Source organism: Anoplopoma fimbria, chromosome 18 (assembly GCF_027596085.1).
Source record: "Anoplopoma fimbria isolate UVic2021 breed Golden Eagle Sablefish chromosome 18, Afim_UVic_2022, whole genome shotgun sequence".
NCBI lineage: Eukaryota > Metazoa > Chordata > Actinopteri > Perciformes > Anoplopomatidae > Anoplopoma > Anoplopoma fimbria.
Window position 1 is genome coordinate 8,831,809 of NC_072466.1, and position 27,273 is coordinate 8,859,081.

Below are 27,273 nucleotides of genomic sequence, written 5' to 3' on the forward strand. Positions count from 1 at the left end.
GTTTTCATTCCTTTTGTGTATTTTTATCTTGTATATTGTTGTTATTGTGTTTGTTGTTCGCTGCTGCTGGCTGGCTGAGGGTTACCAAACGGAATTTCGTTGTATCACTACAACGACAATAAAAAAACTATTTTTATCTCTTATCTCTTTAATACATTGGCATAAACAAAAGAAGCTTATGCCAACTTCTTGGTATCGTTTCGGAGTAGCTAAGTTTAAAGTAGCATAAAATGGAAGTAATCAAGTTAATTACTTCAAAACATAACACCTCAAAATTCTGCTCAATTAGGCAGACAGTACAGTAGTTTGATCTACACTTTAGTGTAAACGCTTTAGTTGTTTTCTGAAATAGTCAAATTGTATTTCAGAAATTCCAAATACTATAGATTGAAGCTATATTAACACACACACATTTCTAATTACAAACGTTTTCCAGTTGATTTTGAAAACCTTTTTGACACATATTATTAGTTATGGATAGTGAAAAGAAACAGGCATTGTAGGCCCACATTACAAATAAATCTCCCATCGTTATATATTAAAAGCAAAAACAAAATGTACATTCTCACAAAAATATAATAGAAATCTCGGGGTCAATGCATGAATACAGGTCTGAGAAGCCACAGACAATAATACCAGAATTACACCGGGATATTATGGCGGAGTTTCCTCCAAAATAAAAGCATCAAATTCAATTTTTGTTTTTTTTAAAAAACAGGCTGATTCTTGTGTATATTTGTACTCGATATATTTGAAGATTGATTGACATTTAGCGGGTAAAAGATCCATCCAAGTTATGTATTGTGACTAAGCTTATCCTGTTACTCCATATGTGCAGAACAACATGATTGTAAATATTATGTGAAAAAGACAGTTTGGAAATAATAAGTACCATTTACCTGCAATTCCTATTCCTATTCCTATTCCTAAAGCTATTTACAATGAAAAATCCCACATACAGTAGTGATGTTTTTATTTCTGAAAACCCTCAGTGCGGAAGTACTTCATTTAATTATTTTTAACTTGACACTGAGGTCCACGCTCCGGTCGGGCAGACAGCTGAGGATCTTATTTATTAACAACATCACGACCACCGAGCAGCTCTGAGTCTCTGTCCGGATCCCTCATCATGCATGGGGGCAAGAGAGGACTGGTGGCTCCGCAGAACACTTTTCTGGAAAATATTGTCCGGCGCTCCAGCGGTGAGTTTTACTGTGAAAGGGAGAAAAAAAGAAGAAGAATGAATGGATGTTGATTTGGCATGTCAATCACGGCACCACACAAGGCTGCATGGGATTCTGAAGTACACATTCAATGTTAGTTTATTTTATTTATGGAAAGAAGCAGCAATTAAGACTCGACTGTTGTAATTTCCACTTTTTTGCAACTACCTAACAATGAAACATGAATAATGCAATATGTCTTTTGTCCAAATCCCCATTGTTAATACACCAAAGTCAGTATAATAGTATATTATGATATATATGATACCCCTTAAGACATTTATCGTTATACTATTATCAATACCTATAGAAACAAGAATGTTTCCTAATCTGTCGAAGTCCATTTTATGTTTTATTGTTCATCATATGATGATTTAAGTGCTACTCTTTGTGTGCTTTATTTTTAATTAGTTCTTCTGGATTCTTACAAACACCTTTTTAATTTTAGGGGATGTTTATGTAATTTGTGTCATTTGTGTTTGGTGACTCAGTTGCACTTAATGTTTAGCTATGTTATGTCTTGTAGTGCCTCTGTAGCACGTACTTGTGGGTTGTTGTGCAGTAATATTTGTTAGTAGTTGTTGTTTATATTTCAGAAAACTAAAATGGTTAAATGGTTAAAAATATTTTTGGGATTTACAGTCTGCGTGGCAGCTAATAGCTTCCCCATAAGAGTGTTTGTAAGATTGATGCTTCTCATCACAAGTACAGATGAAGTGCACAATGTCCCACGAACTGTATGGTTAAGAAAATAAAAGCTACATGAATTAAATGTCTCACCTCTGTGGTATATTTTAGAAAAATTCAGTCTGTTAAAATAATCTCAAATTCAGTCATTATTGTCTGAATCTTTGCAAACAGCTGCAGAGTGAAGGCATTGATTACAACATAAAGCTTTAAGTTCAAGATACACAGGCTTTAAGTTTTATAGCTTCAATGTTGACTTTAAATTGGAGAAAATCTCCTCAGTAATTTTTATCGAGACAGCAGTTTTGTCCAAACTGCTGTGAAGCTGGAGAACTTTGTAGCTCCTCATCAATATTTAATTCACATTAAGGGTGGAACATAAACATTTTATCACATCTATTTCTGCCTAGTGGCTAGTGACAGTGTCATTGTCATTGTTTACTGCTGATTTAAATAGTAATAATCTTGTTTCCATTATATTTGATTATTCAAATAATGTTAGTAGTGGGAGAGTTTGCTTTATAGTGAATAGAATGATTGCTATATTTCAAATACAGATTTAAACACTGTATATGTTGAAGTTTTCTCTGATTCATGATACTGGTCAGATTTTATAAAGAAAAAATGTTTAAATTTGATTTAGATATAAATATCTAAATCAAATTTAACCATTTTTTTAGCGGGGGGAATTTACAACATAGTTGTCAAAAATATCAGTTAAAAACAGCTAAAAATCTGTTGAGTTTCAACGAGGTTGCAGTTGCATAACTCCAGTAGCAATGACTGTAACGATGCTTTGGCTTTGACTGCAGGAAACCCTAAAAAAGTTGATCAACAGGTGCACTCCAGTCTGCAGGTTTGTCCTACGTCTTGACTAGTTTTATTTCAGACTGCTGTATTTTTTATCCCTTTTCTTGCAGAAACCAGTTTCCTGTTGGGAAATGCACAGATCGTGGAATGGCCGGTCGTTTACAGCAACGATGGATTCTGCAAGCTGTCTGGATACCACAGAGCCGAAGTCATGCACAGAAGCAGCTCGTGCAAGTAAGATGCCTTTTGTTGTTTAATGACATGACCAATAGCTTGCATCCATAAGTGAATATAGAACAGATCGTAATGTGCTGATGCTTTTTCTTTTTCATATTGAATCTCCACTCCAGCACTTCCATTATACCTTTAATAAGTGAGCAGGGATTTATCATATTAGTTTATTTGACAGGAGCTGTTCAAACTGATTAACAAAGAAAAAACTACTGTAAATTAGCCTTATTTTGCATAAAAAAGGCTAATTCTAATCTGTTTTCCATGTCCATATGTCAGAATGCACCATTAAATCTGATCTGATCTTAATACACGTACAAATATATCTTATAAAGGTCAACTAATTATGGATGTGTTCAAATCAGAGAACCAAAAATAATACAATGGTCTTGCTGTTGTCATGGCAAAAAAGTTGACCACTGATTTGCAGCAACTACAAGAAAGATTTAAAGATTAAGAAGAAGAAAACGTGTTTAATCCAAGTTAGTGATGTCTGCCTTTAATGTTCTGCCCTTATTTCTAACAACAACAATATGCTCCCTTTGGCTTTTTGGTGTCTGTCTCCCTTATTTTGCAGTTTCATGTATGGTGACCTGACTGATAAGAAGACTATAGACAAAATCAGACAGACCTTTGATAACTATGAGTCCCATTTCTACGAGGTGCTGCTCTATACAAAGAATAGTAAGTTTCACTATAGATTTACTATATCTTTTTTACTAAAAATCATCAAATGCATGATGACATTTACTTCAATTTGTCCCATTTGTTTATCTGAATTTGTTCTCTCTCACAACTCTCCATTAAACTGTTTCCTACAGGGACACCGATATGGCTCTACATGCAGGTAGCTCCAATCAGAAATGAGGACAACAAGGTGGTGCTTTTCCTCTGCACCTTCAGAGACATTACGCTTTTCAAACAGCCGATTGAAGATGAAACAACTAAAGGTGAGACAGTTAATATTTTTGTATCTGGTTCAAAATGGTTTCAACCAGACTGCATTCACTATTTAAGTGTAATAATGATAAACCGTTTGGGTTCATCCACTTCTGGTATTTTATTGTCTTATTTCAAACACTAAAGGGTTACAGCACGCATTTACATCAAGTAAATATTTCATTAAGGTCCAATCAAAGCTACATTTTTATCCAACACCACCATGGTGTGTGCAGTGTAGCTGAAAGTCTCGAGCACTCGAGTGGCTGTGACCTAACAGACGTTTGTTTCCTGGTTTGTAACATACAACTGTCCAGGTGTTGTGTGTGCGGGTCAGTGCACACGGGTCTCTGAGGGTGCCATGTCCCAGGGGATTAAGTGTGCCACTAAGACTTTTACATACATCAAGCAGAAACAAAAGACACTCGGGCCACATGGGTATGGTTAATGTATGACAATACTGATTATACACGGAGAGGGAATACAATTATCTGTCTACAGCCAGCTGATAACATTTGAATGGTTTTACAATGAATATTTAAACACCATCAAGTCCTACTCAGCATATAGCACGTGGGCTTTTTCTTCCTAATTGCCTGGAAATGCAGTAAAAAAAAAAGGCTTTTAGGATGATGCATTCATGCACAATCATATGAATTGAAAAATAGTTCTTTCTAAATTGAAGGTATCTTATAAACGTGCAAGCAATATTAATGATGCTGAAGAGAAGAAATAATGTTCAAACAATTGGGAAAAACTTAATTTAAACCGCAGTTATGTAGCCTCAAAGTGTTTTCTTCACAAAGATAATTACCATTATATTGCTATTGGTGTATTAAAATGTCTGCATTAAAACTGTCTGTCTTTTTGTCTCTGAGCAGGATGGACAAAGTTTGCCAGACTGACGCGGGCACTGACCAACAATCGCAACCTGGTGCAACAGTTAGCTCCTCTGAGCACTGAGGTCAGCCACAAGCCCTCCAGACTGGCTGAGGTGAGGAGTGTCCAGGTCTAAAAGAAGAGTTTGGTTCCAAATACTTTGTATCTGCTTCAAAATACCTCAAGCTAAATCAAGAAAGTGCCTTATAACAGAAGATTAGTTTAGATCTAGTGTACAACTAGAAGGATCTATGATGACACTGCTGTTCCTTGTTGCACTTTACATGTGATTTTGTACTCACATTGTTAAATATTCCGTCTCAATAAAGGCTCTTCAGCTGGGATCAGACATCCTCCCTCAGTACAAACAGGAGGCCCCCAAGACCCCTCCACACATCATCCTCCACTACTGCACCTTCAAGACCACCTGGGACTGGGTCATCCTCATCCTGACCTTCTACACAGCCATCATGGTGCCGTACAACGTCTCCTTCAAGACAAAGCAAAACAATTTGGCCTGGCTGGTGCTGGACAGCGTCGTGGACATCGTCTTCCTGATTGACATTGTGCTCAACTTTCACACCACCTTTGTGGGTCCTGCTGGGGAGGTCATTTCAGACGCGAAGCTCATACGAATGAATTACCTGAAGACGTGGTTCGTCATCGACCTGCTGTCCTGTCTGCCCTATGACATCATCAACGCCTTTGAACACGTGAATGAGGTGAGTGAGTTTTATATTAATGTATTGCTAAAATGGCTTATGTGTTGGTACTTAACAGTGCATGTAAATATCAAAACATTTCTGATTGACTGTTTTTTATAAAGGATGTCATCACGTCTTCATCACGAGCAAGTCATGTTCGTGAGCCTTCGATTTTCCACAGGAACACCACACGAACAGAAGACTCTTTTCTCCCAGTAAGGAAATATATGTTGTTGTTTTTTTTATCTTTAAAACTACTTCAAACTGTTGTTTTTTGATATTGACAATTAATCAAATGACTTCATGTAATTATTAAAAAGAAAAGTCACTTGTAGTGACAAACACACTCATAGTTATCCCGTCCAGCAGCAAACAGGCAAAGTTAACGACTAGTTGATGAACATAGTGGAGCGGAACGGAACGGACATGTATAGAGACTAATCTATGTACAGCCAAGTGTATAAAACAATCTCAGTTGCACAAATTGAATTTACAAGTCAAACCTTTTGAACCATAAATGCAGTAGGGCTGCAACTTTTGATTCATTTCATTATTAATAAACTGATAATTCTATTTAAACAATGAATAAAACATTTAGTCGATTAAATGTCAAAAACACTGTTGAACTTCTAATCAGAAATTACCAAAACTTAAGTTGACATTCAAATTGCTTGTTCTGTCTGGCCAACAGTCTAAAACTGAAAGATCTTCAGTTCACAATCATAGAAGACTAATAAAATTGAACAAGTGGATTATTGTGTTTTAAATAATCATCAAAATATTTGCTGATTCATTTATCATTGTAGGGTCTCAGCAGTCTGTTCAGCTCCCTGAAGGTGATCCGCTTGCTCCGGTTGGGCCGAGTGGCCCGTAAGTTGGACCACTACCTGGAGTACGGAGCAGCCGTCCTGGTTCTGCTGGTGTGCGTCTTCGGTCTGGTGGCCCACTGGTTGGCCTGCATCTGGTATAGCATTGGGGACTACGAAGTCATTGATGAGGCCACCAACACCATTAAGACGGACAGCTGGCTCTACCAGTTGGCCCTGAGCATTGGGACCCCTTACCGCTACAACGTCAGCGGTACGGGACAGTGGGAGGGGGGCCCAAACAAGGACACGCTGTACATTTCTTCTCTCTACTTCACCATGACGAGTCTCACCACCATCGGATTTGGCAACATCGCTCCGGCCACAGATGGAGAGAAGATTTTCTCCGTGGCTATGATGATGGTGGGCTGTAAGTACTCAATAATTTTCCCGAATTAAGCCCTGTGTTTTATATTCATTCCAAACATTTCATAAAATCTCATAAAATCTTTCTAATCTTTAATAAATCACATATTATAAACAAGTCTGATAGATCTGATGTTACATAACAAGTAGTATAATTATTGTTCCTTGTACGAGTGGTGGTTAATGGAGCAGTTAACGGAGTCACAAAGCCGTCTAATACAGATTCAAGCTCTTTCCATCACATGAACACACACATTTAAACAGCTACCGATTAACACAAGGCCTCCGATCGTTTCCTGTCTTCTTCCAAGCCGCTGACAAAAAGCACAAACCCTAAATGTATCAATTCCCAGTGGACAATTTGTCAAGTGAGATTCAAGTGAAGCTTTTCAGAACAGCTTAAATCAAAGTGACTGCTGTTTTTCTACTTCAATGGAGGCACAGTACAACCTTGACAGTCTAAGTAAAGCTGAATAGAGGACAAAAGAACAGCATTTCCACTGTTGTCTCACTGGGACACAGTTTGAACGCCATGTCTGCGGACGCACACAAAATCCAAAAATGTTGCAGCAGTTATGATGTCGCTCTCTCTCCTCACAAGAAAAATTTTGTGTTTTACCTCAGTGACCAATTTCTACTGGCACTCACTGTCTGAATGACATGTTCCCCTGACAGATACTACCTCCTATGACATACATCACTTTAGACACTGGTATTTTAGCTGCATTTGGCACTAAGTTGAAGTTCAAGGCAGTGGGATGTTGCACATTTAACACAGTAGCTATATGAGCCAAATATGAACTTTATAAAATAATTCAATATAAAGACAAGAGAATGCAAGAATGTTATGGTTTTGTCTTTGACACTTTGTCTTAGCTAAGTAACACAGGACAAATTATTAGCTATAGCTAGCCCAGCTAGCTAGCTTCCACAGATTGTAACAGTGACAGCTGCCTATAAAGAGGTCATGTTTTCCACTTTTTATAGTGATATAAGCTACCAGTTTATGTCTGCAGCTGCAGGTGTTAAGCAATATGCCAGAAGAACAACAGCTGCACAGCAGTAGCTACTTCTCAATCTCCCCATCACTCTACAAGCATACAATTCATTCATCCTTTGATGCAGTTTCCATCTCGTTCATCCGTTCATCCGTTCCTAATATGCCAGTACAACCTTACAGGAGCCACAACAATCTGGATGCATTTATTTGCATGCTAGTCTTGGTAATGTGCTCCACAGTCCGGCTGGTTGTCTGCCAGCTGCCAGTAAAGCACCATATGGTGAAGATGTCCAGGTTTCTGCACAGATGCAAAGTCAAATTCAAGCTCAGAATCATTGACTCATAGCTGGTTCTTACTGATAAACATGTGGTGTAGCAGAGATCAGCAATGCTGTATGTTAATTAGATCTTGACTTGATGTAGTTTGCATGCTTTTATCACAAAAAAACATAAGGCAACAACACAAATCATATATAGCCATATACATGGACAGATGTAGTTTTATCTGGCACTTTAGATCTTATTCTAATAACAGATGAATTTTGTGTACATAAATAATTATTTACAGTAGTCACTGATTCACTGGCTCTCTTGACTCTGGTCGTTTAATTCACATTAAGCTGCAGCCTCGTTGTTTGAACCACTTGGGAGAGTTTAGCACTCAGCTTTGTCGATAATAAAAGGTGACATGTTCAGTGCCCATCACTGTCTGAAGGTCTGTGTGAAGGTTGGTCATCATCACTATTCTATCAGAGAAGCATGGCCTTTGTGTCTATATGGTTTTGATTGCGATCCAGTGGCGCTGCAGTTTTGTAAAACACCAAACTGTAAATTAGATCAATATTATTTAGTCGAGGTCTTGAGTTACAGGGAATCAGAACTGATGCAGTGCTAAAGACCTTAGCATGTTGTGTAACACTATTAACTTATAAACAATCTACATTGTCTCAGTGTCATATTTCCTGCTTTACACTAAAGCTACTTGTAATTTAGGGAGACGTGAACATTATATTCACCTAATATCATCTAATCCAAATGTTTCGTTCACAAAGCAGAGTCTATTTGTCTCAGAAGGTGTTTTGATTATGTGAAGTTATTTCATCTAAAACAATAAGTCAAACCAGCCTCATTTAACTAACTTTGAACCTCTTCATAAAAATAGAAATCTATTTTTATGCAGGTGTCTGTATTATTTCCATCACCCACTGTAGTTACAGTAATAGCTTCACCTTCAGTGTCACTGCTTCCACTTTTAGCCTTTGCTTACAGTTCCTCCGTCATGACTCGCCTTCCTTCACTAACCTTTGGCCCATTCCTCTAAAACAGCATGTAAAGTGATGCAATAAACACAATGAGGGGCAACACAAACTGACAGCCACGCTTCAAGGTCTGTACTTCCAAAACTGAACACCCATTATTCTGGTGGTGCTTCGATCACGAAGATCACTCAGTCACACTGAAGTGTCGGGTTCAATTACGGCCGAAATGTCTCCTGCTACAGATACAGTAATTATGCGAGAGGAGAAGAAGAAAGGGGGAGTTCGCCTGCAGGCTGGAGTGTAGAAAAAGGACAATGAGCCATCACGTTAGATATGTATCCTAACCTCTGTGATCCTGCTGTGGCGACTGGAGACGACTCTTTCCTCTTCAGTGGGTAAAACCTCACGATAAGAGATACTGACTGACTCTTTGAGGTCACTGCAGCACAGAACTCTAACTGAGGAAATGTGCATTATGAATTACATTATAAACGCTCAATCCACTACACAGATTATTTGCATAGGAGGAGTAAAAACTATTGAAGTTGTTTACAAAAACATGATAAACCATTCCTTTATTTACACCTTATAAAGAGGAGCTTTATTTTTCAACTAAGCAGGAAATGATAATCTTAAGGGGAATAGAAATAGATAAATTAATTGATTATTTAATAATAAGATATTATGTGTGGAATACAAATCCTGTAAATATAATTTTTTTAATTGAAATCATTCAGACCATATGAACCAAACTCCTAATGATCCCACATGGAATGACTTTTGCCCCATTTCTCTTCTTTAGCGCTGCTATATGCAACCATTTTTGGAAATGTCACCACCATCTTCCAGCAGATGTACACCAACACAAACCGCTACCATGAGATGCTCAACAACGTACGCGACTTCCTGAAGCTTTATCAAGTTCCCAAAGGTCTGAGTGAGAGGGTGATGGACTTCATCGTCTCCACCTGGGCCATGTCTAAGGGCATTGACACGGATAAGGTATTGTTATTATTGTTGTTAGCAGTAGGAGTTCATGAATTGTCCAATTTTAGTAACAAACTCTAAAATGTTCATAATGTACCTAATATATACTGTGATTAAACTGTCCAAAGTTAAACTGGTGCACAGCTCTGTCGCTGAGTGTCAAAGAGTAAGAATGCTCTCTTTTTAAACAGTATCATAAAATATTTATGGACAGAGTCGACATGGTGGTCAATAACTAGCCTCAAAGGTCACAGCAGATCACTGAATGCACTTGCTGACACTCAGGGTTCGTTGACATAATCATAAAGGTTTAGAAAGGGATATTTTTGCTGAGCTATGGCCAAAATAACAGCAGATTGATAGTTTAATAATATCAATAATTTATTTTTAAAGGGAAAGGAAAAACACCCTGAGGAGGGCAAGTGTGTGTTGGCGTATTTCTACAACGGAGGAGCCATATTTATTAGAAGCTTGTTGTTTTTAACCCTTACTGGAGATTTTATGTGACACATCCTTCCCATGGAATAAAGCATTTTTCTACCTTTTTCTACTTACTTATTTTCCCCTCCAAGAGCAGAAAAAATGCTCATGTCAATCTTTGTCCTGACCACAAAACGCTTTTTCTTATATGAAACATTTGCATCTATTTACACGGTGGGTCCTCTTCAAGGAGCTGGCCTCCATGTTTCTACAGTAGCCCAGAACAGACAAACCAAACTTGCTCTAAATATGGACACTTGGGTTTTTGCTCCGGCCACCGTAGTTGTCCTAAATGCCTTTCACACAGGAGAAGTTTCAGTGGGTTGGAATTTGCAATATTGTCGCAAGATACCGCCAAATCCTATACTCTGTATCTTTAAAAATGTTGGCTGGACTTAACTGCTTTGGAAATGTTGACTTCTACTGATAAAAATACAGTATGATACCTGATGATGTAACTTAACTGCTCTGACATCTCACCATCTACCTCAGGTTCTCTCAATTTGTCCCAAAGACATGCGGGCGGACATCTGCGTCCACCTCAACAGGCAGGTGTTCAACGATCACCCGGCGTTTCGTCTGGCGAGCGACGGCTGTCTGCGCTCTCTGGCTGTGGAGTTTCAGACCACACACTGTGCACCCGGAGACCTCATCTTCCACATCGGAGAGAGCGTAGACACCCTCTGCTTTGTGGTCTCCGGCTCACTAGAAGTCATCCAGGACGATGAGGTCATCGCAATACTCGGTAATCTAACGCAACATTATGACATAGAAAGGGTCAAGTTTTATCTGTACGTGTTGGTAAAAGATAAAACTAGAGCAAAGGTTGTCTCAGTGCAAAGAGTTCATGACTCAGTGCTGAATGTGTTCCTTAGTCTATTTAAAAAAAGACTGAAAAGATCATGTGGGATGTTTGATATGTATAAGTTTTGTTTACGCAAAGTTAGGAAAGCAATGTTTAATTCAAGTCTGATGTTTCTCTACACATAAAAGAATGATCCCAGTCACTTCCACACAGTGAGGCATACAGGTTCTTAATTAAACACTGGTAGAGGATCAGTACTTGTATCGGACGATACCCAAATCCCAGTTATCACTATTGGGACTAAAAAAACTGCATCCCTGGCTTTAAACACAGTGATCATGTCTGTCTCCATCCAGGTAAAGGTGACGTGTTTGGAGACGTGTTCTGGAAAGAGACCACGCAGGCCCGGGCTTGTGCAAACGTCCGAGCTTTGACTTACTGTGACCTCCACGTCATCAGGAGGGACGCTCTGATGAGGGTGCTGGAGTTTTACACGGCGTTCGCCAACACGTTCTCCCGCAACCTCATCCTCACCTGCAATCTACGGAAACGGGTAAACAATTTAATGGACCATACAGCTGTACTTTTTTCTCTCCATTTTGTTTTCGTTGTAGACATATTGGTTTCTTTAAGGGCATTTTATGTCTTTGTTAGAGTAGAGAGTAAAGGTGTAACATTATCAGCAGCTTTATCTCTTGGAGCACCAAGCTGCACTGTAGTCAAGTATTTTTATCAAGTAGCGGCCTGCCAGTTTGTCAGTCATTACAAACTCATGCTGTGCATCCCACCTGTAATTTAAATCCAGTGGGACGCTTCCAAACATACCAGGTATGTCAGGCTCTGGCTGACTTTTTGGTAAATTTTTGTTTAAGCTATTTGTCGCTTGGTGCAGCCATAAAATACATGGAGTCTTGGGCTTGAATCGCTCAGTTTAAACATCATTAAGCTTAAATATAGAGTTGGAGCAAGTTGATACAGAATATATAAAATGTAAGATACCGTCTACTGACTAATTAATATTTGATGAACTTCTCCATGACACATATATTAATCCCATTAAAGCATTGAGATGTATTGCTTCTCAGTCTTGATAGTAATTTCTTTATATGTTGCTGCAATATTATCCTATGGGATGAAAATCACAAAGATTCTTCATGAATATTCTCTTTAAAGTCAATCTGGTAAACGTGGTTCGTTGGGCTCTTTGTTCAAGACTGGTTTATATGAAATAGAGACTTTTGAGGTACAGTAGATGTTATAAATCAGAATATTCACTTTTATGAAGGAATTGAAACAGACTTTTCAGGAATACAATCAAACCATAACAGAAACATGGAGGTTTATAATTATTTTATAATGTTTTACGTAGCTATGTACTTTAAATTTCCTCTGACTTTTCCAGTTTATTGCAGCTCCATTAAAAAGGTTTTATGTAATAACATTTCTATAATCCCACGGTCAGTGAAGCAGCTCTAAATCTAAAAGTTTTGAAGGCAAAGTGTGGCTGCATGTTGAAAGATTTATGTCTTAAAATATATTCAATGAAAACAAAGTCATCTATTATTTATTTGAGCAGCTTTAGAAACAGTTTGTGCTGCATAGGTTTAAGATTAGTTGCTGCCCTCTTTACTGTTATGAACTCAGAGAACTTGCATGCATGTGCATCTTAACTGCCCATGGACACAAGTTTAAGGTGTTATAAGCCCCACAATCAGTGCCCAAAAGCAACTCTTGAAATGGTTTTTGGTTTGTTTTTGTTAGTTGTGAGTTATTCCGGAACATTTTGAACCTTTTCTTTTCAGTTTCACTGGGATTTTTGCGTTTTGTGCAGCTGATTATATCAAACTGATTTTTTTTTTTTATTTTTATCAAAGTGCCCTAGTGCTTGTGTTATTGAACTGTCTTTGAGAAAAAAAACTGAGGTTTTCTCTCACCTTGTGGCTTTAAACATAAAATTTAATTTAGGTAGTTTCAGATGAACCCCCAGATGAGTTTTATGACAATATCATATTCTTAAAAAAAGTCTTGTCAACGTTCAACATGGGGGATTGAATCATTGATATAACTTACAAGGGAATGGAGCGCTTCGTATTCAGGAGAGTTTGTGTTTCACACGTGGAAATAATTTGAATTCAGAACTGTTCATGAACACAAGAGGTTATTGTATTTATAGTTGCTATCACAGTTTCTTCAGAACATGTTTGAAAAGTCCAAGTGAGATTCTAATGAGTTGCGTCAACTTCCTTTCTTTGTCTTCTGAGTGAATCCAGAAATTCTGATGGCCTAGATATCACTCCATCACTGCTCCATTAACTGTTTCCCTCATGCATTGCTGCTTTCAGTTCTTTACTATTTCAATAGGTCTACATGCTTATCCTGACTTTAAAGCGGCATTATATATGCATGTAGGCTCTGTTTCATCCAACTAGAAATGCACTATTGGAATTTAAATGTGGCCTTGATGTGGTGTGAGTATCCTACATCGTTGTCCTCATGCACAGTTTCTCCCTCTTGCAGGTCATCTTCAGAAAGATTGCCGATGTGAAAAGGGAGCGGGAGCACCAGAGGAACGAGGTGACTCTCTCCATTCCTGAAGACCACCCAGTCCGCAAGCTGTTCCAGAGGTTCAGACAGCAGAGAGACGTTCAACCACCGGGAGAGTCTCACTCTTACTTCGATCATAACTGTGTACAGGTGGAGCCGCAGCACCACCGTCACTCCGAATCAAACTCTTACACACAGTGTCAGTCAGTATCTTCTCAGCAGCAGGAGTACAGCTCCATCGTGCAGAATAATGCACCATGCTCAGGAGGGGGGAATGCAGGCAGCGGCTGCAGCATGGCTGCACCTCCACAAGCATTTGTCCAGACAGAGACTGCAGAGCAAAGCTGCACACAAAAGGCTGGGGAGTCTACAGAGAGTCCTGGTGCAGAGAGTCAGCTCTGTCAGAGGGTCAACAGCCCGGTGAAGAGCAGTGGTGCAGGTGGAGAGGGAGCTGTAGGTGGCGTTCCTGGCAGCAGAGGTGTTCGAGGCTGGGCAAAGTTTAAAAACGCCGCTTCGACTGCACCACCGCCTCCTAATGTCGAAAAGAAGCCACATAAAGCAGAGGAGTGGCAGAAAGGATCCCAGTCCTCAGAGCAGTTAGCAGCCAACAACAAGAACCAGGATTTGGAGGAAAGTGGAGAGATGGGGATCAAAGAGAGGGGCAACAGTGCTGGAGAGGCAGGTGAAGAAATAAGCGCCATGCACAAAACTGACTCCTGTGACAGTGGCATCACTAAGAGCGATCTACGAATTGACAGAGCCGGAGATTCAAGAAGCTCCTTTGAGAGGAGCCCGATGGAAAGGAGCCCTCTTGAGAGGAACCCGTTTGAGCACAGCCTCGGGGTCGACTCCCTCAAACAGTCTTTAGCTCAGCCGGTGTCTGAACAAGCGCTCCTTCAAGCCACGCTGCATGAGGCCAAGCTGGAGCTGAAGGGAGACATTCAGAAACTGAGCGGCCGCCTGTCGGTGCTCGAGTCTCAGGTGAGCGAGATCCTCAGGCTGCTGTCGATGAAAAGAAGACTCTCACTGCCTCCGAACTCTTCCCCGAAGACCAGGGTGAAATATCAAGACTCAGTCGCTGCGTCCAAGCCCGTCACACCAAAGGAAGACGATGGGCCTTTTTGAATTTAATGATTTGAAAGACCATAACCTGGATCTCCTCAAAACTGATTTACATAAGCACAAGTTTGCATGTCGTGCTGGACTCTGGTCTGCCAAATAAATTTCTCACATTAAACACCACCACTGCATGCAAAAAAAACATTTTTAACGTTTCCTTAACTCTCTGACAGTCCTAGACTTGTGAGGCACTTTTATGATCCTGTTACTAGATTTAAGAATGCCGAAAAAACTAAACAGGAACTATTATTGAACAAACACTTATTGCTAGGAAATAAGTATATTTAGGAAGCATTATAAATCAACATATAGCTATATATCTCATGAATGATACTCTGATGAAGGATGTTGTTGAAACATCTGAGCCTGATAGGAGTTGAAGTTACATTTTTTAAGGATTTTTGTAAAGCTGTCATTTTCATGATCTTCCTTGTCTTTTATTTTAGTGTTAATTTACAGTTTTTGATCTAAATTATTTAAACAACTTGAACTTGCTGTCTTAAAGAAAGCAGAAGCTGCTCGGACTTCTAACAGTCTGAACAAACAGGAGCTCAGTAAACGTTTCCACATGCACCAAGTGTTAAATAAATGTCTCCCTTTAGTTCCGGTATTAATTGTCAGGTAACGGTATGTGCCTTACAATAATAAAGCCTCATTCAGGGTTGTTTTAATGACACATGATCAACTCTATGTTTTTTTTTGCACATGTTTTACTATAGAAAACCCTGTCTGAGTTTTAACCCTTCTTTGGAGGATACTGGAGGATTTCTCATTTGAATCTATCACTGCACTATGCATTCATTTTATGAACCTTTTAGAAACTCCTTATATTTTGTCTAAACCTCATTCCCATGCATGCGAAATAGGAATAGGTGCTTTAATAGAGTTGTATTGTTAAATATCATTATCTCTATTTTTGTGAAAAACTTATGTTGCTTAAACAAGATGGGAATATTTTGACATGTAAAAGCAAATGTACTTTACGTCCCTTCATGTCACTATGCCTCTTGCTCAGGTATATTTGTTCTAATGATGAAACTCAGTATTTATTTCAGTACAAATTATTTTATCTTTGACTACCTGTAATCTTACAGGTAGTCAAAGATAAAATAATTTGAACAGTTATGCAATTTATTATTTTAGAACATTTTAAATGATGGGTTAGCACACACCACTATGCAAAACTAAATGAACTGCACTGCTTTTTGTCAGCTAAACATTTGTTATTTGTATTTGCTTATTATGGTTGTGTAAAGATGATTACAATAATATATATGACCCAACAGCATAGTTAAAGTTTTAGTTCAGGATATTTTTTAATTTTCTGAGCGACTGAATCATCTCAGTACGAACTGTGAGGATGAAAGCATGTGGCTGTTAGTGGATTCAGTACATCTATTTTATATTACATGTATAAATGCCTTTGCATGCATCCAGGAAACCTGTAAACAGTGAAATGAATAATGAAAACTGTTGCCTGCTCACCATCTGTTGTTTAGTGTTCTCTGTTATGCAACAAAAGCCAGTCTTTATGTTAATCAAAGCATTGAAAACTGCAATATGCATAGAGTCTTATCTTTTACATGTTTTATTTTGTTCATCAGAGTGAGTCAAAGCAGTATTTGTGAACGTGAACAGTTGTTGCAATCAATTAAATTATAGTTACATATTTTCTTCTTTTTTAAGGATTATTTTCATTCAATAGTTGACAGTTGAGACAGAAAGGAAATATGGGGAGAGGGCACAGGAGGCATAAAAAGGTGTCCGACTTGGAATCATAGTCAGTTATTGGCATTATCAAGATCAGAGTTTCACATTTCCAAAATTAAAAGTAAATCCTTTCCACTAACTGTTTTCCTCGTCCTCAGTGCTGATATGGAAATAGCACCTCATACATAATAAATAAATAAATAAATAAATAATAAAAATATTTATCAAGCAAGTTAAAAAGTCTGCAAACAATGGATTGTACTCAAATAACGTATATAAAGTATATTGAATGTTTGTGCAGCCCTTCAGAACACAAGGTGGCAGTAATATCTTATTTTTCCTCTTTGCAAACTGAAAGACGCATGCGCAGAACAAAAACAAAAACAAGGGCTGCAGAACTCCAAAGTACCGAGAAAGCCTTAAGCAATGCTATTTCTGGACCTTTACTATTTTGAATAGAGCTGACTGCGTTTTGCAGCATTTTACTGGAGAGTAGTCATTCAATTCCTTCTCTTATAAGACAGACAAGACATTCCGTCAGCAGATCTGTCCAGGAAGACCTCAAGGACATCGTGGGAAAAAAAGAAATCCTGTATAAATCCTTATACAACGGTTCGTATTATAGGTCACAAAAAGTAACTCTTTTTGTGAGTGTTTTCCTAAAGAAAGATAGCAACACGTGTCAATTCTCACACGTTAGATGCATACAGTATTTTCAAAATAAACTTCCGTCAAGACTATACTTTGTTCAACATCTTAACATCTGTATCCAAAGCACACAGTTCAAGATCTCTCGATACTTGACCCTTTCATGCATAGAGGTCACTACAGTGACAGCTATTCAGATGTTGTTTTCTTGTATATGCATGGGTTTTGATGGCATAGTTGCACATCATCAGCCACTCACAATAATTTGCAAATTTGAATTTGTGATTCTGGGCTTTGAATTGAATTGTTGAATAAGTATAAGATTTTGCTTTTGTAAGGATCAGGTGAGCTTTATGGCCTTTGTGTCAATGGTAATTTACTATAACTGAAGGGAAAACCTTGGACGATTACATAACTTTAGATTGGGCAATGATTATAAGTAGCTACATTATTACACTGCTTTTTTTAATTTATAAAAGTAGGAACAGGAAACCTCAAAGAAAAGACAATTCACAAATGATCTAAATAATGAGAAATATGTTAGAAAACCAGCTTTCTGATAAAACATTATTTTCATTATTTTTTTAAGCAGCACTGAGATGGATATGCAGCTTCCGCCTCACGAGGGAGACACGCTCTCTGTGGTCGACATGCACACCGGTGGGGAGCCTTTACGGATCATCACCAACGGCTACCCAGAGGTCAAAGGTGACAGTGTGCTGGCCAAACGGCGTTATGTCCGTGAACACCTGGACCACCTCAGGAGGGCTCTGATGTACGAGCCACGGGGACACTACGACATGTACGGAGCCCTGATCGTGGACAGCGAGATACCCGAGGCCGACCTGGGGGTGCTGTTCATGCACAACGAGGGTTACAGCACCATGTGTGGACACGCCGTCATCGCACTGGGCCGCTTCGCTGTGGACTACAAACTGGTGAAGGAACCAACGTCACCAGAGACTCAGGTGAACATACACTGTCCCTGTGGTCTGGTGAAGGCCTTCGTCGAGTACTCCGACGGTAAAACAGGAGGAGTGAGGTTTCTCAGCGTGCCGGCGTTTGCATTTAGAACAGGTAGGCTTCTCACTGAAAATAAACAAACTGTTTTAAGGATTTTTTTTTATTTATGCCCCCTGGTTTTACTAAATAACTTTTGACCAGATGTGACGGTGACGGTGGAAAAGTTTGGTGATGTGATGGTCGATATCAGCTACGGAGGAGCCTTCTACGCCTTTGTGGACGCCCAGAGGTTCGGCCTCGATGTGACCAAGTCCAGGACTCGAGATCTGGTCGATGCAGCCACAGCGGTGACCAACGCTGTCAAATCTCAGGTAAGAAGTTCATGGAGTTTAGTTCTTCTAATCCAAACTGGGAAAAAAACATGAAAAAAATCCCAGACAAAAGTATTTGTATGCAAAGAGGCTGTCCACATAGCCTTTGTTGATTTCACATTGTTTTTGACACAAAAATGTTGGTGTTATTCTCTTCTAGGTGAAGTTACACCACCCAACCAGTGATGATCTGGCCTTCCTCTATGGCACCATCCTCACTGACGGCAAAGATAATTATTCCTCCGATCCCACCGCCAATATCTGTGTGTTCGCTGAAGCTCAGGTATTTTACCGACACTGATCCCGAAGGAAAAAAAAAAAAACACCTTTTCATTTGACAATATCTGAAACCTGGTTTAAACGGGTCCTCAGGTGGACCGGAGCCCCACTGGTTCTGGTGTTACAGCCCGAGTGGCTCTTCAGTATCACAAAGGTCTCATCCAGCTGAACCAGACCAGGACGTTTCAGAGTGGAGCCACTGGATCCCAGTTCACAGGGAAAGCTGTTGAGGTACAAGAGTTTCCTTTTGAAAGGTTCCTCGGTTGACTGTCGTCGTTAAAATGTGCAATTAGCCAAAAGTCTGCAGCACTTTGAAATAAGTTTTGTCTTCTCTGTTGGAATCAATCACTACTTTGTTAAGAGTTTGATTTGAAACACAGCAGAGAAGATTTAAACTGTATTATCAAGAGACACTTAAAGATCAGATCATCAGGACTTAAGTAGATTGGTGGATAGACTGCCTTTGTAGGCTTCCAGAATATTTGTTTTTATTGGAGACATTTCTCTTTCATGTTGGTCTTTATGGCATTTAAACTTGCTTGATATGACGAGCAGAAAACCTCATCGTCAACAAGTCACTGGTTATAAAAGGTCTGGAAGAGTTCAGGCTGACAAGAGCCTTTTTGACAATCAGTATTTTGTTATTGTGGTTCTGCTATTGTGACAAAAACGTTTTGTGCATTTCTAAAAATACAACTTACAGACTTCTGTTAACAGAGGCATGTCTGTGATTTTTCTGTTCAGGAGACCAAGTGTGGAGACTTCAAGGCTGTGGTGGTGGAAGTTGCCGGCAGAGCTTTTTACACTGGAGTCTCCTGCTTTGTGCAGGAGCCAGATGACAAGCTGACGCATGGTTTTCTACTGAAGTGAGCCTCAATTACAGGTTGTGTTATCAATTATGGTTACACATAAAAAAAAGTGTTTTAAACATTAGTTATTAAGTGCTTTGTAGTTTAGAAACCAATAGAAAATGTCAAAGCTCTCCAAGAAGAGAATCTGATCTGTAATAAACTGTGTTAAAGAAACGATCAAACTGTTATATTTGTTTTCTATTTAAGAAATATTTATGGCCTTATTTACCTTAGTATTAGAATAATTAATAGATATGTACAATTTTGTTTTGATTTAATTATAGGTAAAATTACCCTCCTTTCAAGACCACTTACCTGGTTTAAAATTGTTTTTGTTTTCTTGTATTAAATGAGATGAGTCTGACGCCATAGTGATATTCTGGTCAGTAACGTCTACTGACCACTAGATGGAGCCATGAGCCTGATGGCTATCATCGTCTTTTTGACCCAATGTAAATGCTGCATTAGAATGAATTCAAGTGCATATGCTTAGTATCTAAAAACAAAAAACTCATAACCGTTTCTCCCATTTATTATCATCAGGTCATTGTACAATGGAAGGCAATATTTAAATTATAAAAGTCCAATGGAGGCGTTTGACGCTGGATGGATTCACACAGCCGAGGGGACAGATTAAAGTCAAAGGTTTCAACATGTGACGTTATCACACACTGTTTAAAATCAGGGTTTTGTGTCTATATTTTTTTTGGGCAGTGTAAATCCAGCCAGTGTACAGAAGACATATCCATCTATTCAATGAAAACGTAAACGAGGGCACTCCCTTCAGAGGGGGAAAACAGGTGTATTGCTCAGACTGGGTATTGTTTTAGCGTTTAGCATAGTAATTATGAATTTATATCTGCATGTGTAACAAGCACGCAACCTTATATATAGATATATATGTAATCTATGACATGAGTGTCCACACTTGTAGAGAAACTGAAGATTAGGCCCAGGCCTTTGAGAGTACCAACTCAACAAATAAAACAACAGAGTTAAGGCCAGCTCTTAACAGGAAAAAGTTCAAATAAAACATACAGTGATCAGATATATAAATGCTGCATGTCAATAATGATGAATAGAAAAGAAACTCAGCCGCGTCGCTTGCAGTCAAAACCACTTCTGTCTACCAACGCAGTGTCTCAGTCCTGTGATGGTTCTGACTGCAAGAGAACAGCAGGGTCAAGAGAGAGTTCAGCTCCAGTCTTTCTCCAAATGATCCCTCGGACATATCAGGCATGAAAGCAGCCTCTTCTCAATCTATGAAATCAGTCCGTACAAAATGGCCCCATTGTGTGTTTAACGGAATCAACTTCCTGTTTGGATCGAGCATCAAGCCCTGAAGGAGTCTGCTAGCTGCACATTTCACTCTGTGCATAGATTCAGACGTACAAAAACAGCACAGAACTGTTCCTATCAAACAAGCGGGAGCATCTCTTACACCTGGAGGGACACTTACAAACATCCAGCTCTTGCGCAACATCTTAAAAACATTTCATTTGACCGAACTTGATCCTCCAGGTGGGAATTATCTGATTTGGTCGTTAATAAGTTTTGGCTTCTTCTCCGTTTACCATCAAAATCTCAGAGGATGAAAAAAAGGTTCTGATCATGTTGTGCTGTGTGTGGCTCTGCAGAGATGATGCAAGGCCGAGCTGGGTGGGAACGGAGGAGGGAGCCGAGGAATGTGCATGTCAGTTCGACCCAGAGGGAAACTAATGATGAGCAGGGTGGGCGAGCGAAACAAGTACGATGACCTCAGCACCGCTTAGAAGTTGAGCTTTGTGACCGGTCGCTCTCTGCTTGCGTCTGTCGTCTGGTTGTTGATGCGCTTGCGGTTGCGTTTCATCTTGGATAAGTCCTTGTCGAAGACCTCGCCTGACCGCAGCGCTGAAACCAAGTCGTCAAACTCGCCGCCGTCTTCCTCCCCGTTTGCCTTTGCTTTCCGGGCCTTTCGCTCCTTCTCCCTCTGCTCCTTCAGCTGATGACAGAGAAAAAGAAAGATTGTATTTAAAAAATAAAATGACTGCTGTGGCAGGCGTTTGCTTCCGCCAACCAGTCATGTTGCAGTTCACAACCTCGTCTTTCCAAAAATATAATTTTATCCTGTTAGACATTTGCGCGAAATTGTCATTAGTATATTAATTCTTAAGTTATTGGCAAAAATCTGTTTAGTGAGGTCACTGTGACCTTTGACCACCCAAATCTAATCAGTTCATCCTTGAGAGCAACTGGACGTTTTAGCCAAATTTGAGAAAACTCGCTAAAAGCTTTCCTGAGATATCATGTTCTCGAGAATAGACCGGAATTTATTAACCATATATCAGAGAAATAGTTTGACATTTTTGTAATACACTTCTTATAACTAATAGCTTCTTTGTCAAGAGCTAGTTGGGAAGATCGATACCACTCTTATCTGTGTGTTAAAAGCATAGCTTAGCATAAAAACAGCTAGCTAACTAATCAGGCAACACGTCAAAAGCTGTTTCTTGCCTGGACAAACCGTGTTTTTCATTACCGTGTTATATTTCTCTCATTAAAGTGTTAATTAGTGAACTTTAGAGGTGCTGGTAGGTGCAGTTTGTTACCTTCAGACAGAGCAAGGCTAGCTGTTTCTACATGTTTCAAGTTTTTGTGCTAAGCTAACCGGCTGCAGGCTGTAACTTTATATTGTAAGGACAGACATGTAGTATCATGGTATCGATCCTCTCATCTAAAAACTCAGCAGAAAGCTTATAAATATACAGTACCAGTCAAAAGTTTGGACACACCTTCTCATTCAATGGTTTTTCTTTATTTTAATTTTTTTCTACATTGTAGATTAATATTGAAGACATCCAAACTATGAAGGAACACATATGGAATTATGTGGTAAACAAACAAATGCTCAACAAACCAGAATATGTTTTATATTTTACATTCTTCAAAGTAGTTGAATGAGAAGGTGTGTCCAAACTTTTGACTGGTACTGTATGTTTCCCAAAATTTCTATTCCTTTCAAACAAGATTGTAGCTGTAGTATTTCATCAAAAGCTTTAACTCTGACAAAATGTGATTAATGAGTTTCTACAATATTTCAGATCATACTCCATTGTTACACACTACAAGTGTTTTATAACTGCAGTCGTTTTTGTTAAGGATCTTATGGAAACAGGGAACGATCACACACCTGAGCTTCCATTTTGGCCCTGCGCTCCTCCTCCTCTTTGCGTTTTCGCATGTTCTCGTTCTCCTGCTGAGCCTCAGCGAACGACTGCAGGAACTGGTCAAAGATGCCAAAGAACTCATCTGGCTGCATCTTACTGGCATCCTCACCAAAGTGCTTTACTGCCTTCAAGAACTGTGGGACCAAAGGGAAAGGGGGCACACATGGGATTGGATTTACAGCGGGACACAGAAGAACCATGTTTTACTCTCTCTTTGACTGTTTTACAGGGGACCAGTTAGGTCCCGGCTCTTTGAAATAAGAGCCGGGCACCAGTAGTTGGGCTTTGAAGCCCATGTTAACTCGGATGTGACCGGCTACTGATTACAGCTGAGGCTGGAGTCTGGAGCCAGAGCCCAAATTAAGGCAACGCGTTTGTTGAGTGTTTTTCACAGTAAGTTAAAGAAGAGGACATCCAGATGTGAGGTCATGCTGAGAACATACACCTTCTAAGATGGGTAGCGATCTGTCCATGACACGCAAACACATTAAGGTGCAGCAAAGTTCTATTTTAGTTACTTAAATTATCTGTAATATCTCAAATTAATAGTTTAACATTAGATTAATGTATGATGCATTCAGGTATGATGCGTTTTTTTATTCCCTCACAAAAGGACATCATTTCTGTGACAAAAATGCCAACGTTTCTTCTTTACATCTTGTATTCTGTGCACAGAGACCCACAAACCAGATGCATGGAGCTGTTTAAAAGGTCAGCATGTTCTCTAGTTTCCAATCATGAGTACAGAGGACCACTGTAAAGATATTTAACTGTGGGACACCGTAAATTATTCACAGAAACTAATGGCTGCCATGTGACAAGCTGAGCAATTGGGTCAATGTAACACACACTATGGGGTGAAAAACATGAGATAAAAACTCTGAACCAATAAATGTGGGCAGATGCATAAATCTAACTTCAGGGTGTCAACCTTTTTTCTCAAGAAAGGTGAATATACTCAGGTTTCAGGTAGTAAAAAGTAAATTTCTCATAAAATGTCAGCAAAATCCAGGTTCACCGTTTGCTTTTGTACTGCAAATTAGTGATGAGTAAATTCTCATTCTGTTGGCCTCTAATTTTAACAGCCACCTACATTAAAATGAAGCATTTACATTTGATAAAAGCTTTCACAAAATAACGTAAGGGTTGAACATAATGGTTCAAAATAATATCTTCTGTCTCTGTTCCGGCTTTTCTCTCTTGACCTGCACACATGGCAGCGAGCAGGCTGACCAATAAAGCATCAGAGCTGCTGCGGCAGGAAGCTGAATCACTTCACTCCCGCTGTTTGCTTTCCTAGGAAGGTGACGAATGAGGTCAATAAGGTGCGTAGAAACAGCTGCATCCGAGAGGAAATGGGATGCAAGCTTTCTGTTTCTACAAGTGACAGTGGTGCTGTCCGTTTCTGCTCAAACAAGCGCTCAGTTTTCAGCCGCCGCGACTTACCAGTTCCTTGGCCTCGGCGAGAGAGTCCTCCACATCGGAGAAGCTGAAGCTGGCCACGGTGATGAACTGACTCACCACCGACACAAACTTGTCGCCGTGCTCCTGCGGTCGATTCTTCTGATATTCCAGCTCCTACGAGTGAAAGAGATCCAGAAGAGGTAATTTAAATAAAACTTGACCTGCACTTAATATTGTATAACAGCATGATCAATAAATAACCATGCGTTATGTCATAGATCTTTGTGACTCACGCTCTCCACGCTTTTTAAGGCGCTGCGCATGGTTCCGATATCTTTTTCCAGCTCAGTCATGCTGCAAAAAGAAAATGGTTTTAGTACAAAAGGGGAAACTTAAAAAAATATGTATTATTGACTCAGGCAGTAGGTACTTTACAGCTCCACCTACTTGACTTTGGCTGCCTCAGAGAGACTCTGCAGGTCCTCCTGGAACATCAGGACTTTGGGGTATTTCTTCTCCAGGATGGTGATCAGGTAGTGCAGAAGAGTGATGTTTCTGCAAACACAGAGAGGGTCAGACGGACTGAGGCGGACCAACCTTTTGAGGCAGTGAACATGTCAAATGTGCAATATATTGCTTTTATTATGTGCGTTCACATATGAATAACCATATGGAGTTTCATCTATATCCCATTCCCTGCTCCAGATGTGACTTTTGTATATTTCATGCCGCTCTTTTTGTTACGGCCTGCAGGTTTTGATGTATTTATGTTCTCTACTGACCCCTAAAACTCTCACTGAAGTTTAGCGGTAAACTGTAGCTGTATCCTTTTTTATTATATTTTATTTTGGGGAGAGCTAGAGTCACTTTAAACTATTTATAAAAAAGCAAGGAACAGAATTAAGGACTATTTGAGCACTGAATGTACATGTCCCATTACTGAACAACACAGCTAATCATTTTTTTTATGTGATTTCTTTTTGTTTTAAGTCTGTTGTTTGTTCTTTTAAGTGAACCTTTGTCTCCTGCCATCTTGGCGAGGACTCCCTCGTATAATAAAAATCCCATGAGAATATTCTGGTAAAATAAAGGTGAAATAAAATAAAAACAATGATTGTTAAAAATTGAGAATGTTCTTACTTGTCTATACTGGATTTGGTATCGGCGATCTTGTTGAGCGAAGACACCTTGAAGCCGTAAGCGTTCCCCCTCTGACCCTTGTTCATGAAGTTTCCAAAGGCCAGCACCACCTCCAGCAGCTGCTTCAGGTTTCTGCTGTGTAAAATCTCCTTAGACGCCCTGGTGAGAGCTGAGGCAGGAAAACATAAAAACAAATACTGTTTTTAGGTAATTAAAGGTGTATGACTGATTTGTTTTAAGACTTAGGAAGCTTGGCAAATATAAAAAAGTCAAACTATGACTTCAGAGATGCTTCAAAAGAGAATACATTCTTATTTACCAGTTATATTACTAAAGACGTTTCTTACCTTCAACTTTGGGTTTGATCTCAGCTATCCTCTCTGCAAACTTCTTTTTGAAGTATAAAGACTGCAGCCTCTGCTGGTAGTGGTTTATTCTGGACAGGGGACGGAAAAAATGTGTGTCAGAGGAACAAAAATAGTCAGAAATAATAAATTATAAACAGGGAAATCCACCAAGTTAGATAAAAGCCACAATAACATTGACATTGTGCTCTGGCAAAATAAAGCAAACCGCCTGTGAGCTCCGTAAAATTGCAGATATAAATTTGTGGTAATGAAGCTTATTTTTGGCAGTGTTTTTTATTTCAGCTTATAAACCACAGACTCTGCAGCTAATGAATACCACTGTGACTTTTGTACTCTGAATAAACTCCAATGACAAAAAAGGCAAACTGAAGTAAATAATTCAAAACCAAGAAAAAGTTCTAACTATATAATTCTGCATATAACTGACACAAACATTTCTTTTGTCACTAAACTGTCAGAGAGCCAGTTTCTCTAGTTTCTGATCTTAATGTATTCATGCAGTTAGTTGCCGAGTTGTGACACATTTCCTTTGTTCCTTTTACCTTACAGGACTTATTACATTACTGTTATTATGTTACAGACTTGATTTATCCACCAACACAACTAAGAGTGATTCACACATCCGGCTTTTGTTCCCTGCTAAGTAGTTACCCATGTGTCATTTCACTTATCTGCCCTGACTGAGAGGAAACAATGGCCTTTGTTTGTCAGCAGTTCTGATCTTTAGTGTACTGCAGTGACCTGATGCTGTCGGGTCTGATGATAATATCTGTTGAATACCGAATTAGAAAGGTTCATGGCTAAAGTACCTGCTCATCTCATAGAAGAAGCGGTCAGGTTTTGCCATTCGGTCGAGCTCATGTTTGTGCTCCTCCAGAAGATCCACGTCACTCTTCTCTGGGACAAACTTCAGCAGCTGATGGAACAAGAAAAAAAATCTTTGATTCACATTTCACCTACCCATTTCTGTTGGAGACAGAGGAGGGGTTATCACATTGTCTGATAAAGTAATTTAACATATACTGTTGGCTGAATAGGGCATAATCTCTCTGCTGTTTTAGAGGAATTTCTTATGTTTAATACTACTAATAATAAAAACAATTCAGTCTAAAACTCAATAAGCTTAACAGGGGACTGGAATCAGTGGCCTGTATAGAGTGGACAAATATGTTTTCAGTTGATATCAATTTGATGCAAGAGAAAGGAAGAGGAAAGTAAGGTGGACAAGAAATGTAGTCTCCTTTTGTTTTGTTTGCTATTCCATCTTTTCCAACTTTCTAACATTCCACTTAGTGGAAAAGAAAGGCAGAGGCCGTCTCTCTCCGCTTCAATTTAAAGAAAATCAACTAAATATACTGTTATCAGAGTTGTAGCTTTGCTCATGTTTGTTACCTTGCACACTGTTAGCTATAGCTCTAGAAACAAGTGAACACA

At 39.2% G+C, this 27,273-nt stretch overlaps 3 protein-coding genes across 6 annotated transcripts in view; 2 read left to right on the forward strand and 1 right to left on the reverse strand.

The window, feature by feature from the left end:
- Positions 1–1,129: 1,129 nt before the first annotated feature.
- LOC129107308 (potassium voltage-gated channel subfamily H member 5-like) lies at positions 1,130–14,960 on the forward strand. Its single transcript, XM_054618763.1, has 11 exons — positions 1,130–1,202; positions 2,831–2,954; positions 3,529–3,635; positions 3,773–3,901; positions 4,772–4,884; positions 5,099–5,491; positions 6,280–6,709; positions 9,767–9,966; positions 10,924–11,176; positions 11,593–11,789; positions 13,754–14,960. Exons 1-11 carry the CDS (start codon positions 1,130–1,132, stop codon positions 14,903–14,905), a joined length of 3,171 nt encoding a protein of 1,056 aa, XP_054474738.1. The 3' UTR covers positions 14,906–14,960.
- A 2,014-nt stretch (positions 14,961–16,974) lies between these two features.
- Positions 16,975–19,892, forward strand: LOC129107382 (trans-L-3-hydroxyproline dehydratase). Its single transcript, XM_054618863.1, has 6 exons — positions 16,975–17,221; positions 17,850–18,334; positions 18,422–18,591; positions 18,752–18,874; positions 18,964–19,101; positions 19,615–19,892. Exons 2-6 carry the CDS (start codon positions 17,857–17,859, stop codon positions 19,738–19,740), a joined length of 1,035 nt encoding a protein of 344 aa, XP_054474838.1. The 5' UTR covers positions 16,975–17,221; positions 17,850–17,856; the 3' UTR covers positions 19,741–19,892.
- Positions 19,893–20,244: 352 nt separating this feature from the next.
- LOC129107193 (disheveled-associated activator of morphogenesis 1-like) overlaps positions 20,245–27,273 on the reverse strand; it is a 48,114-nt gene continuing 41,085 nt past the window's right edge. For all 4 annotated transcript variants that reach the window (XM_054618606.1, XM_054618603.1, XM_054618605.1 and 1 more), the window contains 8 exons: positions 26,649–26,755; positions 25,819–25,907; positions 25,472–25,640; positions 24,779–24,886; positions 24,625–24,685; positions 24,374–24,505; positions 22,891–23,061; positions 20,245–21,702 (listed from right to left, as the gene is read on the reverse strand). In XM_054618606.1, coding sequence (XP_054474581.1) covers positions 21,490–21,702; positions 22,891–23,061; positions 24,374–24,505; positions 24,625–24,685; positions 24,779–24,886; positions 25,472–25,640; positions 25,819–25,907; positions 26,649–26,755 — 1,050 coding nt within the window. In that variant the 3' untranslated portion in view covers positions 20,245–21,489. The remainder of the gene's footprint in view (positions 21,703–22,890; positions 23,062–24,373; positions 24,506–24,624; positions 24,686–24,778; positions 24,887–25,471; positions 25,641–25,818; positions 25,908–26,648; positions 26,756–27,273) is intronic.

What these genes read in the sequence shown, in the direction of transcription:
- LOC129107308 (XM_054618763.1), top strand. Translation starts at nt 1,130, where the DNA reads ATGCATGGGGGCAAGAGAGGACTGGTGGCTCCGCAGAACACTTTTCTG. An exon ending in GGCTATGATGATGGTGGGCT is followed by an intron (nt 6,710 to 9,766) that starts GTAAGTACTCAA and finishes TCTCTTCTTTAG; the next exon opens with CGCTGCTATATGCAACCATT. An exon ending in CCTGCAATCTACGGAAACGG is followed by an intron (nt 11,790 to 13,753) that starts GTAAACAATTTA and finishes TCCCTCTTGCAG; the next exon opens with GTCATCTTCAGAAAGATTGC.
- LOC129107382 (XM_054618863.1), top strand. Translation starts at nt 17,857, where the DNA reads ATGGATATGCAGCTTCCGCCTCACGAGGGAGACACGCTCTCTGTGGTC. An exon ending in GGCGTTTGCATTTAGAACAG is followed by an intron (nt 18,335 to 18,421) that starts GTAGGCTTCTCA and finishes ACTTTTGACCAG; the next exon opens with ATGTGACGGTGACGGTGGAA. An exon ending in CCAACGCTGTCAAATCTCAG is followed by an intron (nt 18,592 to 18,751) that starts GTAAGAAGTTCA and finishes ATTCTCTTCTAG; the next exon opens with GTGAAGTTACACCACCCAAC.